The sequence below is a fragment of the Muntiacus reevesi genome, chromosome 7 (assembly GCF_963930625.1).
Source record: "Muntiacus reevesi chromosome 7, mMunRee1.1, whole genome shotgun sequence".
NCBI classification, from domain to species: domain Eukaryota; kingdom Metazoa; phylum Chordata; class Mammalia; order Artiodactyla; family Cervidae; genus Muntiacus; species Muntiacus reevesi.
In genome coordinates, this window is record NC_089255.1 from 37,016,160 (window position 1) to 37,031,569 (window position 15,410).

General features: G+C 34.1%; 1 protein-coding gene across 1 annotated transcript in view; it reads right to left on the minus strand.

The window, feature by feature from the left end:
• Positions 1 to 15,410, minus strand: part of UBR1 (ubiquitin protein ligase E3 component n-recognin 1) — a 137,461-nt gene that overhangs the window by 49,383 nt on the left and 72,668 nt on the right. Inside the window, exons 21-29 of the mRNA XM_065940397.1 lie at positions 13,633 to 13,757; positions 10,960 to 11,012; positions 9,672 to 9,774; positions 8,722 to 8,770; positions 8,181 to 8,335; positions 6,476 to 6,575; positions 4,670 to 4,779; positions 1,707 to 1,793; positions 662 to 843 (exon numbers count right to left, since the gene is read on the minus strand). Of these exons, the coding sequence (XP_065796469.1) occupies positions 662 to 843; positions 1,707 to 1,793; positions 4,670 to 4,779; positions 6,476 to 6,575; positions 8,181 to 8,335; positions 8,722 to 8,770; positions 9,672 to 9,774; positions 10,960 to 11,012; positions 13,633 to 13,757 (964 nt within the window). The remainder of the gene's footprint in view (positions 1 to 661; positions 844 to 1,706; positions 1,794 to 4,669; positions 4,780 to 6,475; positions 6,576 to 8,180; positions 8,336 to 8,721; positions 8,771 to 9,671; positions 9,775 to 10,959; positions 11,013 to 13,632; positions 13,758 to 15,410) is intronic.

Consider the following 15,410-nt stretch of genomic DNA (forward strand, 5'->3'; position numbering starts at 1 on the left):
TGGTAAAGAATCCACCTGTCAATGCAGAAGATACAAGAGACACAGGTTCCATTTCTCAGTCGGGAAGATCCCCGGGAGGAGGAAATGGCAACCCAGTCCAGTATTCTTGCCTGGAGAATCCCACAGACAGAGAAGCCTGGCAGGCTATAGTCCATGGGGTTGTAAAGAGTCAGATGCTGCTGAGCACACACACGCACACATATTCCAATGTGATCTCCGTGACTATGACTCTAGGCACTGTCTTCTTTTTTAGAAAAAAAAAGAAAAACTAACATGGTGAAGAGTTGTTTTTTTCCCCATTCTATAGTAACAGCAGTCATTTTTATTGGAACTCATATAAAAATAAGGTGGAATATATGAACTAAAATATGCACCTAAAAAAGCCCTCGCATACAAGGTAACAGGAGCTGATCTTTGCTGTTTCTGTCTTCATATCTTTCTGTGCTTAAAGGTTCCTGACAAACTTTACTGCATACTTTAACTGTGTATCAACATAAAATTACATTCACTAAGAGTTTTCACTGTGCCCTTGCTAGCTTAAAAGTAATGTAATTTCTGTCAGTTTAAAATATATTTTGAAAAGACATTATTTAAAAGTGAATATGTAATTTTTCCTTCAAGAAAAACTAAATTGCTAATTTTTGGTTTTGCTTTGTTTTACCTCTCTTCTTCCATAATGGAGTCTTCTTTCCCAGACATTTCTGATGTGCTGTCATACATGAGTTTGTGAGTTTCAATGAAGTTTTTCTGTAAGGCAGACATCTGAGCCATGATCTTCTGGCGATGCAGCCTAGCAGCTTCAGCTTTTCTTTTTCGTTCTGCTTTTTCTTTATCATGAGTAATCTGAGTATTAAGAGACCACAAAAATTAGGTAAGATCCATTGTTAAAATTTACATATACTCTTCAGTTAGGAAAAATTTCCTATAGTAAACCTAGATTCGATCTGATGTCTCAAAATCAACATAGAGGCTTCATCACATCATACAACTAACTGCTCTTTTGTTTACTTCAATAATTCAACTCATTAAAAAAAATTTTAACTTAAAAGGCCAAGTACCTTAAATATCTAATAAACTGCCTTTCATATTCAATGTAGGTATATTATTAAAAAAACAAAATTAAATAGTAATTCTGAATCACTTGTCAACCATTTAATGACTGACATTTAATCAATTTAAAATCAACTTGGTGATGTCTAACAGATACTCCTAGACCTATTGTTAAGAATGAGAATTTTAACAACATTACTGAGATATATTGGTGTCCTTTTACTTATTTTAACTTTAGAGCAGTGTTTTTCTTTTAGAAAAGATAGCTAATAACCACAAGTAAAAATATTTTAATACTTTTAAGACTGGAATCCTCAAAACCTGATTCATTATACTATGGAAAAATTCATAACCTAAATATTACTGCATTTTATTGAATCTAAGATGCACCATAATCCTGTGTTCCACTACGAATGCTACTGATTAAATACTAAGAAGGCATGGATTGTAAGACATTCCAATTTCTGATGTTAAAATACTTCAAAAATTAATCAAATATGGTATTTTTCAACAGAGCTCCACTGAAAAGCAATTTCCTCTGCTTTTCCTATATACCTTACAATAAATAGGTTCCTTGTAACTAACAGAAGCAGCTCCCTCATGCCAGTGAAGTTCAAAGACAGAGATGAACATCTCCGTCATTATAATGTTATTACCTCATCATTCTTAATAGAATCTGATCCTGATGTAGTTGCTACAATTAAACAAGATTTTTCTCTTAATCGCTTCACGGTGTCAAACATCTGTGAAAAACAGACGAAATGTTAAAAAAAAAAAGTTTGGTTAAAGTTTGGTTACATTGAGCAGGAACAGAAACATTCACTCATCTGATTTTGTCATGTTTCCAAATGTCTTTGACTTAAGCTGTTTACACACACACTCACACACCCATACACACATACATATAAATACAGCAAGGATAAGCATACCTCTGTTTTCTAGTGGAAAAAAAATTTTTTTAATTTCAAATAACATTGCTAGGCAAAGACATAAAGACAAAGACATAATATGGAAAGTGAAATCTTTTCTTCCTGATGCCAGTCCCTCTCACCCAAATCAACTGAATTTAAAGATAATTAGCATGTCTTTGCAGGAAAAAAAATCAGAATATGTATTTTTTTATATATATTCTCATAAAAACTGATCCTACTATTATATGTTGCTTCCTACTTTCCATTTTCATTGAATCATTTATCTTTAGAGGTGTTTGCAAGGAGCTTACACAGGTCTATCTTGCTCTTCTCATGTCTGAGTTTTACGGTTTTATTGACACAACATGCACATTTGTCGCGTGCTCGCTGTCCTCACTACACAGCCTGCCGCAGGGACTGGTGACTTGGGCGGCCAGCTGGGCTGTTCTCCCCACAGCTGCTCTGCAGTTCTTGGGGGAGGCAGATTTGTTTGTACAATAAGATTTGGTGTGCAGTAAGATTTGTTGCACACCAGCAGTACCTCAAGCTCCTCAATGTCATGAACCAGGAACTTTCGGAAGCCACTGGGTAGCATGTGCTTTGTTTTCCTGTTGCTCCCAACATTATCTGGCCCCTGAGTCTTCTGGCATCCCACTGTCAATGCCTCTGGTTTTTCTCCAGTTGCATTTAATTTTCACATATTGGCCTGACTGGTGCCAGATGAACTTCTTGTCCTCAGGTCCTCTTTTTGACAATCTTGGGCTTTTATGAGAGTGGCCATGATGCCAAGTAGGGGATGGCTACCTCTGCAGTCAGTGCCCAGGAAGAGCTATATCATTCTTTTTATTAATAATAAATATCAAGATTTCAGAAATTAGATAGCACATCCATAAAACTTACAATATTTATATTTTGAAAGAGCCTCAGTTTCATGTGAGAAAACCTCCCACAAGGAACTTACAACAAAACTTTATATTAACCATTTAGATAAAATATCTAATGTTTATAAGATCAGACATTTGTGCTTTTTATATAGTTTGACAATGAACTTTGGTATGTAATAGAAAAATAAACTTTCAGGGCCAGATCTCCAATTTATAACACCATGTACAAAGGATATAAATGTTGGACTAAATGATAGTTCAGTTCACTTTTTGTTAATTGAGGTTATCACTGGCTTATAAAATTCTACAAGTTTCATGTGCACAATGTTGTATTTCTACATCTCTGTACACTATAGCACGCTCACATCAAAACCTTAGTCTCCATCCATTAAGATACAGTTTGACTCCTTTTGCCCATTTCACTCTCCCCTGACTCCTTTCCTTCTGGTAATCACTACTCTGTTCTCTGTATATATGTGATTAGTTTTGGTTTGATCTATTCACTTATTTATTTAATTTCATCAATTAATTTAATATTCTACATATGAATGAAATCTATAAAATAGTTATCTACTTCACTTATTTGTTTTTGTTTTATATTTTAAAATGATTATACTGGTAGGTTTAAGAAAAATACTAAATATTCATGAAACCTTCTTCAAGAAAAATCTTGGTAATAACATTATCTTATAGTTACATATCAAATTACATCACAGTTGTTTAAGAAGTATTTCTGATTAAGTAATCAAAAGGACAGATTGCTTGAATTACAAAGCAGTACAAAGATCTCCAATTGATATAAATGTGGCAAATAACCACTCTATATTTTAATTATCAAAATAATATCTAGCTGATAACATAAAAATATTTTAATAAACACAGTGAGAAGAAACTTTATAACCTTGGTTCCATGTTTCCATTTAGAGGGTTTTCCATTAAAGTAACATTCCTGACCTCTCTTCTCTACATCTCATCAACTTCTCTCCAAAGGCACTGCCATCCACTCAATAGTTCAAACTCCAAGTTAAGTCATCTTTGATTTCTCTTATTCCATCGATCAAATCTATCAGCAAGTTCTATAGTTCCTACCATCACATCATACCTGACCCAGTCCAGCTTCTTGCCATCTGCCCCCTAGCCTATGTCAGGCTCATTTCTTACTAGGTTTACTGTACTCATCTTTTAATGGTGTTCCTGTTTTTATTCTTGCCCCTACGATCCATGTACCCTTGACCTGTAAGATCCTATATGACCTGGCCCCTGGCAACGTCTCTGACTTTGCTGCCTGCCTTTCTCTACTCCGCCATTATGTTCCCGTCACGCTAGCCTTGTCTCTGGCCACCTCAGAGCTTTTGCACTGCCGTCTCCTCAATCAGGAGTACTTTCCCAGATTACTGTAAGACTGGCCCCATGTCATTCAGTTCCAAGTTACTACCTAAAGCCAGCCTTTTCTGATTACCCTTATAAAGTTACCCCTACTTATCTACTGAATTATCCTGATATTTTTTGTTTATTGTCTGTACCTTAAGGTATACTCCATGATAACAAGCACCTTATCTTTACAGAGTCTAGAAATGAGCATGGCACAAAGCATGTTTACAATACATATTTACTGACTAATAAAATAAATTTTAATTTATTAAAAAGACCCCTCCACTAAAACATAGGGAAATTAGTATTACTAACATGAAAAATTACAAGTGACCATGAAGATCAGTAACAAATAATTTTACAATTAGCAGATACTGTGATTTAACCTTAGAGGCAAGCAGAGGATTCTTAAATATTTAAACCAAGATAGGATTCATTTATTTTTAGGTTTACCTGGAGTATCCACGTAATCATGTCCTTCTGGCCTTCTAACTGTGGAATCCCCTTGAGTTTTTCCAAAAGCATTTGTATATTCTGAGCATTCATGGCTGAACTTCCCAATCCTTTTTTAAAACACAAATTCTACATCATAAACATGTATCTTCATAATTACATATAAATTTTAATTTATAGTTAATGTTACTCACATTGATAAAGTTTGGACTCAATCCCTTAACTACATTGATTATTTGCAATCACATGAAGTACCAAATAGTAAATTAAATAACTTGAAAAACTGGAATTACTTTAGGTCTCTCTTGTACATATTCCACTGGGTCTGCAAAGTGTAAACTACCCTTAGTGATCTGTCTCTTGCCTTTCCTCTACTTCACTCACTGTCTAGTAAAAATACTGAGAACCAAAGCTCCCAAAAATATGGAAGTGAGAGTTGTCATATCCATAAACGGAATGGGTTTAGGCTGTATGCAAGAATTTTTTTAAAAAGTGTTTAAATAGAAAATGAGATGCTTTTCTCTTATTGATTTTATAAATCAAATGTTCTTAGAATGTGCTCTGAAAAAACTGTTTTAATGACATAGCATTTAATAAAAATCTAATCTAAACCTAGCCTGCTCTTCCAGGTTGAAAACGATGCAAACACATTATCATTCACTCAGACTTCTGCAGTCATTTTAAATTCAGAAACATCAATAACCTTCATAGATGGGTACAGTGAATATTATGGTTGATATAGCAACATATATTTGATAATACTGAGACAAGGAATGAAAGTAAGAAAGCTTCAATGTATGCAGCCCCCACAAAAGGGGGGGGGGTGAGATTGTGCAGTAAAATGACTGTTGTGAGGATTAAAAAACATTATTTGCACTATTGAAAATTTTAAAAACTAAAGATGCTAGGAAAAGATTTAAAGCAATTTCAGAGTTTTCTGTCTTAAGGACTAACTAAACTTTATCAGAAACCCTCTTCCACTATTGGTGGGAATGTAAATTGATACAGCCACTATGGAGAATAGTATAGAAATTCTTTAAAAAACTAGGAACAAAACTATCATATGATCCAATAATCCCACCACTGGGCATATACCCTGAGAAAACCAAAACTGAAAAAGACACATGTATCCTAATGTTCACAGTAGCATTGTTTACAGTAGGACATGTAAGCAACCTAGATGTTCATTGACAGATGAATGGATAAGGAAGATGTGGTACATATATAAAATGGAATATTACTCAGCCGTAAAAAAAAAAGAACACATCTGAGTCAGTTATAGTGAGGTGGATGAATCTAGAGCCTATTATACAGAATGAAGTAAGTCAGAAAAACAAATATCATATATTTATATATATATATACATATATATGGAATCTACAAAAATGGCATTGATGAGTCTATTTTCAGGGAAGGGATGGAGATGCAGACAGAGAACAGATTCGTGGACGCAGTGGGGAAAGGAGAGAGTGAGGCAAATGAAGAAAGTAGCACAGACATATATACACCACCATGTGTAAAATAGATGGCTGGTGAGAAGTTGCCTGACCAGCACTCTGTCATGATCTAGAGGGGTGGGATGGCAGGAGGGGAGAGAAACTAAAGAGGGAGGGGATATATGTATAATTATGGCTAATTTGCATTGATGTATGGCAAAAACCAACACAACACTGTAAAGCAATTTTCCTCCAATTAAAAAATAGATTAAAAAAATAAATAAGGGGGAAAAAAAACTCCATCAGAATTAAATTTTCCATTACAAATTGACAAGTAGTTGAAACTGCTGAAAATGATACTAAAACATACTTGAGGCCTTATGGTAAAAGTCAAATGTCACTTCTTCTTCAGGAGATTTTTGAAGCTGTTGCTTTTCTTCTAGTAAACCCAATGCTAGAATATGAAATGCCTGAAAGAGGAAAACAGGACAAGATCTTTAAAACTGTGCTTCTTTGGGTAAGTATATTTTAAATAGAGGTATAAAAATAAGCAATCTGATAGCTAAAAAAATGTGCAAAGTTTATGAACAAGCAGTTCACAAAGAAAGAAATGATATATACACGTATGAAAAATGTTCAACCTTGGGGGTTCCCTGGTGGCCTACTGGTTAAGATTTTAGGCTTCCAATGCCTTGGCCTGCGTTAAATCCCTGGTCAGGGAAGTTCCTGTGAGCTGTACTGCATAGTCAAGAAATAAACAAATAAAATGTTCAGCCTCACTTAAAGAAATGTAAGTGAAACAAATAAGATGATCTATTTTTCACCTATTAGAATGGCAAATTTTAGAGCTTATTATAACATAGGAGTGACAAAAGTGTTAGGAAGCAGGCATTTCTCATCACGCTGGTAATGGGAAAGTAAACCAGTATAATGTTTTTGGAGGCCAATTAGACAAGATCTATCAGTAATGTAAACATATAGACCCAGAACTAGGAATCAGTGTGGTAGGTTCACTTACTTAAGTATACAAAGGTATTTATACAACGTTCATTTTAGTGTTATTATGTGTGTGTGTACCCTCATGAGTAGGATTCTGTTTATTAGTTGCTATGTCATCTCCAACTCTTTGGAAATCCCATGAACTGTAGCCTGCCAGGCTTCTCTGTCCATGGAATTTTCTCAGCGAGAATACTAGAGTGGGTTGCCATTTCCCCCTCCAGGGATTGAAGCCACATCTCCTGCACTGGTAGGCAGATGCTTTACCACTGAGTCACCTGGGAAGTGTTCTTTGTTATATAAATACCTAAAAACAACCTAAAAGCCTATTAATAGGAGATAGTTAAATGTATCATAGATATCCATAATGGAATATGCAGCTACTGAGTATGTGTTAGGCCTATATGCACTAATGTGGAATGACTTCCGAAAGACACAAACCTTTTAGATATGCACTAGGAGGCAGGGAGAAAATTTTTAACTTTTGATTTCAAATATGTCTCTATGGGTTGAAAGTTTTACTGCATTTATTTACCACTGTTATTGAAAAAAAACGTGAGATACACATAGAGTATGACATCATTTAGAGCCTCTAGGTCAGTAACAGTCAAGGAAATTCAGTTAGGTAGGTGCTACCAATGGTGACATTATTAAGTAACTTATCTATAACAGTATGGAGAAAAAAATAGTTGCTTCCATTTAATGAGCTAAGTCTCAAACAACTCTTATGAAATAGTACATGTGAAATAAAAATATAGGAAACTAACTGTGATACGACAATGACATGCCAATTTATTATTAGCAGGAATAGGCCTTTTCCGTTTTTCCTCTGCTTTTATTTTTATTTTTTTTAATGTAAATGATTCCCAAGAGTAAGGATCCTAAAAACCTGAGATTGTGTCACAAGGAAATCTGTGCCACATCTGAGCTGTTTTCAATGGCTTTTAGGTCTCAGGTGCTCTAGCTGTGGTTCTAACTGAAGGTCAGAAAGGTAGACTAGGGATCTTCTCCAGGCCCTTAAGACCTTTGTGAAGTACAGAAAGTATCTGAAAGAGAGAAAATACTTTCAGTATACATACCATCTGGAGCATTCCTTCAGTCCACAAGTTAGAATCTGGATCTACTGCCCGCTCAAATATGGTCCTGAGAATGTACATCATGATATCACAATTGAGAAGGTTAACTGCTTTGCTGAAAGCAGGGCAGAATTCAGGAGGTGGTGGTGGTGGTAATGCTAAGGTGGGAAGAAGATCAATGTCAGTAGAGATAAACAGTTATAATTTTATTTGGGTTATACAACATGCTAAATTGCAAATATCAGAATCATATACTACATGTAAAACAACACAGGATCTTTGTTATCTATAAAGCACTAAAAACATCAATACTATGGGAAATATGAGTCACTATGTAAGTCACCCAAAATAAACTCCATTTGTTAAAATTTAAAATTCTATCATCACTGATGTACACTATGCCTGAATATGTCAACAAGAAACAAAGGGTGCTTTGCATTTCATTAGTTGCTCACTTAAAAAAACAACAAAAACAAAACACTATATGCTTTGCTGCTACAAAATCAGAATACAAAGTCAGTCAATTCAGAATCTCACTTTTTACCTTCATCTTTGTTTTCCTGTTTTCTCCTTTTCTTCTGCATATGTTCAGCCTATATATATTGAAAAAAAAAAAAAAAAAAGGCCTATCTTAAAATATAACACTTGACAAGCATGAAACAAATGGAGTACTCTGAAGTAGGCAGGAAATCTACCAAAATATTTTACATACTGAAATATGTATTCAAATGCTACCTTATTCCAGAAACAAAATCATCGTCCTAGGGAAGGTCACTGCAAAATAGATGGTAATAATCCTCATCACTAATTTAGTTCCCCATTTCTTTCAGTCAACAATATTTACCTAGTGTCTATTATATACAGGGCATTGTACTAAAAACTGGAAATTATTCATTTTATAACAACAAAGCCAGACATCAAACTTAACTGAATGAGCTAACTTAACATCACTCATCACCTTAACTAAGTGATCTAACTTAACATCACCCTTAATAGGACAGACATTATGCCTTTACTGATGAGATACAATATGTCACCTATGTAGTATTCTTGCTCCAAAATGCTTAGCTTCAATCTACTCATGGGAATAAAATTAGACATATCCAGACTACTGGACATTCTAAAAGACAACTAGCCTATACTAGTTGACACTGACAGAAATGTCAATGTTATGAAACACAAAAAAAGGCAAAAAGAGTATTCCCAACTAAAGGAGATTATAGAAACATGACAGCAAATGAAGCACATGATCTTTGATTGAATCCTCCTACCCCAACACTACTATAAAGAATATTTTTGGTATAATCAGGAAAGTTTGAATAGTGACTACCTATTAGATAGTATTATTGACTCAATTTTAATTTCTTGGGTAAGATAATGCCCTATAATAATGAAAACCAGTATGAAACTACAGAAAAATCAGGGAATTGCCTATGGAGCTGGGAAGCCTAAAGCATTTTTGGTTTATTTACTGAAAAGGGTAACTTTTCATACCTTGCTATGCTGTGTTTTGGAGTAATGATAAAAGTACATATTAAAGTCTTTCAGTGATTCATCCTTCAGTTCATAAACTCCATGGCCTGATACACCAGGTTTTCTAAAAAGACAGAAAATACAGAGGTGAACTGCACTGCTCTTGAAGTATACAGTAACACAAAGTAAGAACCTAAAAATTAATCTTAAAATCAAGAGAAAGAAAACAATCATATCTCATTCAGCTTGCTTAAATTGAATGACAAATTTCATTTCATGAAAATAAACTAAAAAATTTAACACTGTAAGCTCAAAGTCCTGGTAACAGTTGTGGCTCATAATTATGAAATTTAAATGAATATGAAAAAGTTTATTTTATACCATGTAGATCTGATTCCATGCCCTACTTAAATCCCTAAGGCTTTGTTTTTAGCCTCTGAAGCCTAAGACTGACTATTCAACTAAAGCCTACATTGTCTAAGGTGAAATCTAAAATAGCAGTTAAGATATCATGTCCTTAGGAAATCATAAATGAAAATAAAATAGTGATCCTCTATAGAGAACTATAAGGAAAAACACCAAAGCCAAAAGGAGTATACTGCACATTAAATGGCTTTTGCTCAAAACCCACTGAAATGTTGTGAAGTAATTAGCCTCCAACTAATAAAACAAAATAAAAAAAAAAAAAAAAAAAAAAAAAAAAAAATAAATGGCTTTTGCTCTCTATCAAAGTAAGTGAAATATCTTCCTGAATATTATTAGAGCATAAAAAAGCTATATTCTATTTTTAAAGGTATTTGACACTAGCAATTTATTTATGAATACATGACAATAACAAGTAAAAATTCACTATTAGTATCAATTATTTTAATTTTAAGAATTAACCTTTTAAAATCTTATTTCCATTTTACACATCTCAAAGAATCAAATGATTGCAAAATGTTTTAATCCTAGCAGAGAAAAATTTTAAATTAGTATACAAAATGAAAATTTAATTGAATAAATGAAGTCATGGCTTAGAATTGATGGGAAAGAGACTATCAGAAAGGTTTGTTTACTTATTAAGTCACCTAATATAAAAAGTGGATAGTTCTCATTGGTTTGCCAAAAAATACTCACTTCTTCAGCATACAGGTACTAAGTGCCTACGGTACCCCTAGATCTTACCTATAATCTCTATAATCTCTGTCTATACTTGGATTCTGTTTTTAGCAGTTCAAGAAAGAACTTCAGAACTTCTACAAGAATTCAAATTACAAGACAAAAATTGGCCTACCTTTCAGAATAGGCATAAATATTAAGTACTTACTTAAATGTGGCCACTTTGTTTATGACATTCTCTAAGCCAGTTTCATTATTTTCCTGTTGAAACAATATTTTTGTCATTTTTACCTTCACATAATGACTTTGTTTTCTTTACTGTGAACTGAAACACCCTTTCAAAGCATTTTTGAGTGTTTTAAAAATAATTCAAAATACGATCAATTTCCAATGTTTAAAAATTAGGTCTAAAACCTATTAGCTTTGTTTTGAGGGATGGATTTCTTAACAGAGGTAAGACGCCTGTATAAACTGCTTAAGGAAGAAATGTAATCTAAATTTGTCCTCATATATGTATATACATACAACCAATAATTCAAAGAAACTGTTATTTTATTTATCTAGTATGTTATTCACCCACATCATTTAAGCACATGTCCATGCTGAACTAATCCCTAAAACCAAGGTAACAAAATAAATAGGATCTATGGTAAAACACATATATAGATGTCTAAATATATTCTGGCTTCCGCAATTATAATTTTTTTTTTCCAAACTGGCTTGAACTTTTCCTTTAACAAAAAAATTTTATTTTTCTTTTTGGCCAAGCTACATCCCATGTGGGATCTTAGTTCTTCAACCAGGAATTGAACCCACGCCCCCTCCAGTGGAAAGGCAGTGTCCTAACCACTGGACTATCAGGAAGTCCCAACAAGGAATCTTCTTCTGTTTTTAAATGAAGTCATTTAAAATCAGGAAAAGGACTTAGTCAATATACTAAAGCAAGCTCATAGGTTCCTATAGTCCTGCAAAAATTAAGAAATTTAGCCCTAGCCTCCTTTAAAAATGTACTTGAAAGGAGTGAAAAGGGTATACATTAAAGCTTGCTATTTTTTGGCAAAATATGCTATGTATTTTTTTTGGTATTTATTTATGGTATTTATGGCATATATTTATTTATTTTTGGTATTTATTTATTTAAATATGGCATGTATTTATTTTTTTGGCTCCAAAATCACTGCAGATGGTGACTGCAGCCATGAAATTAAAAGATGCTTGTTCCTTGGAAGAAAAGTTATGACCAACCTAGACAGTATATTAAAAAGCAGAGACATTACTTTGCCAACAAGGGTCCATCTAGTAAAAGCTATGGTTTTTCCAGTAGTCACGCACGGATGTGAGAGTTGGACTATAAGGAAAGATGAGTGCTGAAGAATTGATGCTTTTGAACTGTGGTGTTGGAGAAGACTCTTGAGAGTCCCTTGGACTGTAAGGAGATCCAACCAGTTCATCCTAAAGGAAATCAGTCCTGAATATTCATTGGAAGGACTGATGTTGAAGCTGAAACTCCAATAGTTTGGCCACCTGATGTGAAGAACTAACCCATTTGAAAAGACCCTGATGCTGGGAAAGACTGAAGGTGGGAGGAGAAGGGGATGACAGAGGATGAGATGGTTGGATGGCATCACTGACTCAATGGACATGAGTTTGAGCAAACTCTGGGAGTTGGTGATAGACAGGTAGGCCAGGCATGTTGCAGTTCATGGGGTCCCAAAGAGCTGGACATGACTGAGTGATTGAACTAAACTGATGGTATGTATATCACTACTGGTATGAGAAATTGTTTTTAGGTGGCACACATATATCCTTAAATTTTTGAACAATTATTCATTTATCTTAACATGTATTAAGAAAAAATTAATCTAAAATGTCAAACCTACTATTTCATTGTATTATTGCTTAGAAAGATGCTAAGGGAAAATTCTAAATTGTACCAGAAAAATTTAAATTGTAATTTTAAAATGTACTAGTAATTTCTAAAATTGGTAGACAGATGTGCAGAAATTATGAAGGTGATATGGTTAAAGTTTGAGAATCAGTTAACAGTGAAACTAGAAAAGCACTATGGATATTTTGGAAGAAAAATGACCAAGAGTCAGGGGTTATTTCTATTTCTACTTCTCTGGAAAGCCTTGATAGTAAAGGTAAGTTTAACCTCTTATATGAATCATTGTTCTAATGCATAATTTAAAAATATGTGTTAAAAATTATGACTTATAATCTTTAGGATTACTGCTTAAATATCAACAATACTGAATGTAAATATCATGTGGGATGGCCATGAGAATGCACCCTGCAGACCTCTAGTTAGAGGAACAGAGACACTAATGCAGGCTCACTCAGGGAGGCATGGGAAGGCATCAAACCTTGATTAGACTACCCAGCAGTCCAGGACATCCCTACCTAATCTTCCTTCCCTCTTTCTTCAACTGGAATCAGACTTGCACTACAGTTTGATGGCTCCCCCAGCCTTTCCCAGCTCCCTCATCAATCCTCTCACAGTAATTGTTCCTAATAAAACCTTAAATGTTTTGTCTTCATATCTGCTTCTCAGAAGACCCAGACTAACACACCACCCAAATAGTTTCAGTATTTCACAAATTTTTCTTTTCCTCTGGAGAAAATTTATGTTAAAGTAAAAAAATTAAAGAGTTTATTGCTCTAAAGTGTTTTCTAAATAGCCAGGATATCTCTAAAATGCTTCCTAATGCCCCAAAGCCCAGAATTAAGGTTTATACCACTAAAAAATTAATGGTGAGAGTTTTATATCTGAAAATCAAAATAAATTTTCCTAAAACTTCAAGAGCTTCCAACTAGAGAAAAGAAAAAACTATCCCATCTTGATGATGTGAATGGAGTAAAAAGACAAAACTGGACTTACATTCTCAGGTAAATTTTTGGCAATGGCACTATGCGGCATGGGTTCAATACAAAGCAAGTGAATAATTTCTCTCATTGTGACTTCTTCTTTGGTCACGTTTCCTACTCCAGGTACATAACGCTCTCCTAATACAAAAATGAAAAGAAAAAGTAAGAGTTAATTGTTTTCCACTTAAATCAAGAACACTGCATTAAATCAAATCTATGAGAGAGTGACCAAAAGTTATTTGAACATGTTTCTAAACCTGAACAACAGTCTATATGTTGAAAGAGGAAGAAAAATACAGAGATCTGAGTAACACAGGGCTTGTCTTAACTTAAACACACACACATAAATATACACACACTCGAATATAAACAAAGCCCCTCAATTAAATAAGCAAGTACTACTAATCCAAAAAACAAAAAAGAGGGTAGTGGCCATTATGGGACAACATGAAATTAAAAGATGCTTGCTCCTTGGAAGAAAAGCTATAACAAACATAGACAGCATATTAAAAAGCAAAGATATCAATTTGCCAACAAAGGTCTGTATAGTCAAAGCTATGGTTTTTCTAGTAGTCATGTATGGATGTGAGAGATGGACCATAAAGAAGGCTGAGTGCTGAAGAATTGATGCTTTCTAACTGTGGTATTGGAGAAGACTCCTGAGAGTCCCTTGGACTGCAAGGAGATCAAACCAGTCAATCCTAAAGGAAATCAACCTTGAATATTCATTGGAAGGACTGAGGCTGAAGCGGAAGCTCCAGTACTTTGGCTACCTGATGCAAAGAATTCACTCATTCGAAAAGACCCTGATGCTGGGAAATATTGAAGGCAGGAAGAGAAGGGGATGACAGAGGACAAGATAGTTAGATGGTATCACCAACACAATGGACGTAAGTTTGAGCAAGCTCCAGGAGATGGTGAAGGACAGGGAAGTCACATGCTGCAGTCCATGGGGTCACAAAGGGTCAGACACAACTAAGCAACTGAACAACAGCAACAACGGATCATGAAACAACAGCTTTTCTTTTAAGATCTTTCTCAAGTTTGTCTCCGCTTGTTATTTAAGAAAGAACAAAGTGAAAACTAAAAGACAAAATACTTAAAAATATCTCTATAGGCTAAATGACAAAACAGTAATGTGTGTCAGGAATGGATGCTATTGCCAGCATGCCCACATGATCAGATTTCTATTTTTTATCTCAAAAAACTGCCAAATGGAGAGAGAAAATAGCTAATTTTAACTATGGGAATGTCACTGGTGTCAACAGCATCTAACTCCCAATGCCTCAAGAAGGCTTATATATATATATTTTATATATATATATATATATATTATATATCATATATATTTTTAACATATATTAAATATATTATATATATATATTATATTTGATCTTATGTCACCATTGATTTTCAATACTACATGTGTACAAAGTCTCGTGATATCTATAAGAGGGGAATTAGAGTACAAAGACAGGAATTATTTTTTTTGTCTAAGAGATTTGAATTTTACAAATCAGCAAAACAATGACATTTTGTTAATTTAATTCACTCTCAACAGATTCATTACTCTTTAAACATATTGTAATTTTCAATTTTTCACCAGAACAGTATCCTCTAAGTTTCATGCTAGAAAGAATCTTAGAGATCATGTAGATTACTTTTACACTTTACAAATCAAGAATCTGAGCCCCTGAAAATGTAAATGGCATGCTCTTGATAGTTTATAGCAAGGTCAAGACTAGCTCTTATTAGTTTATAGCAAGGTCAAGACTAGATCTTATGATTCCT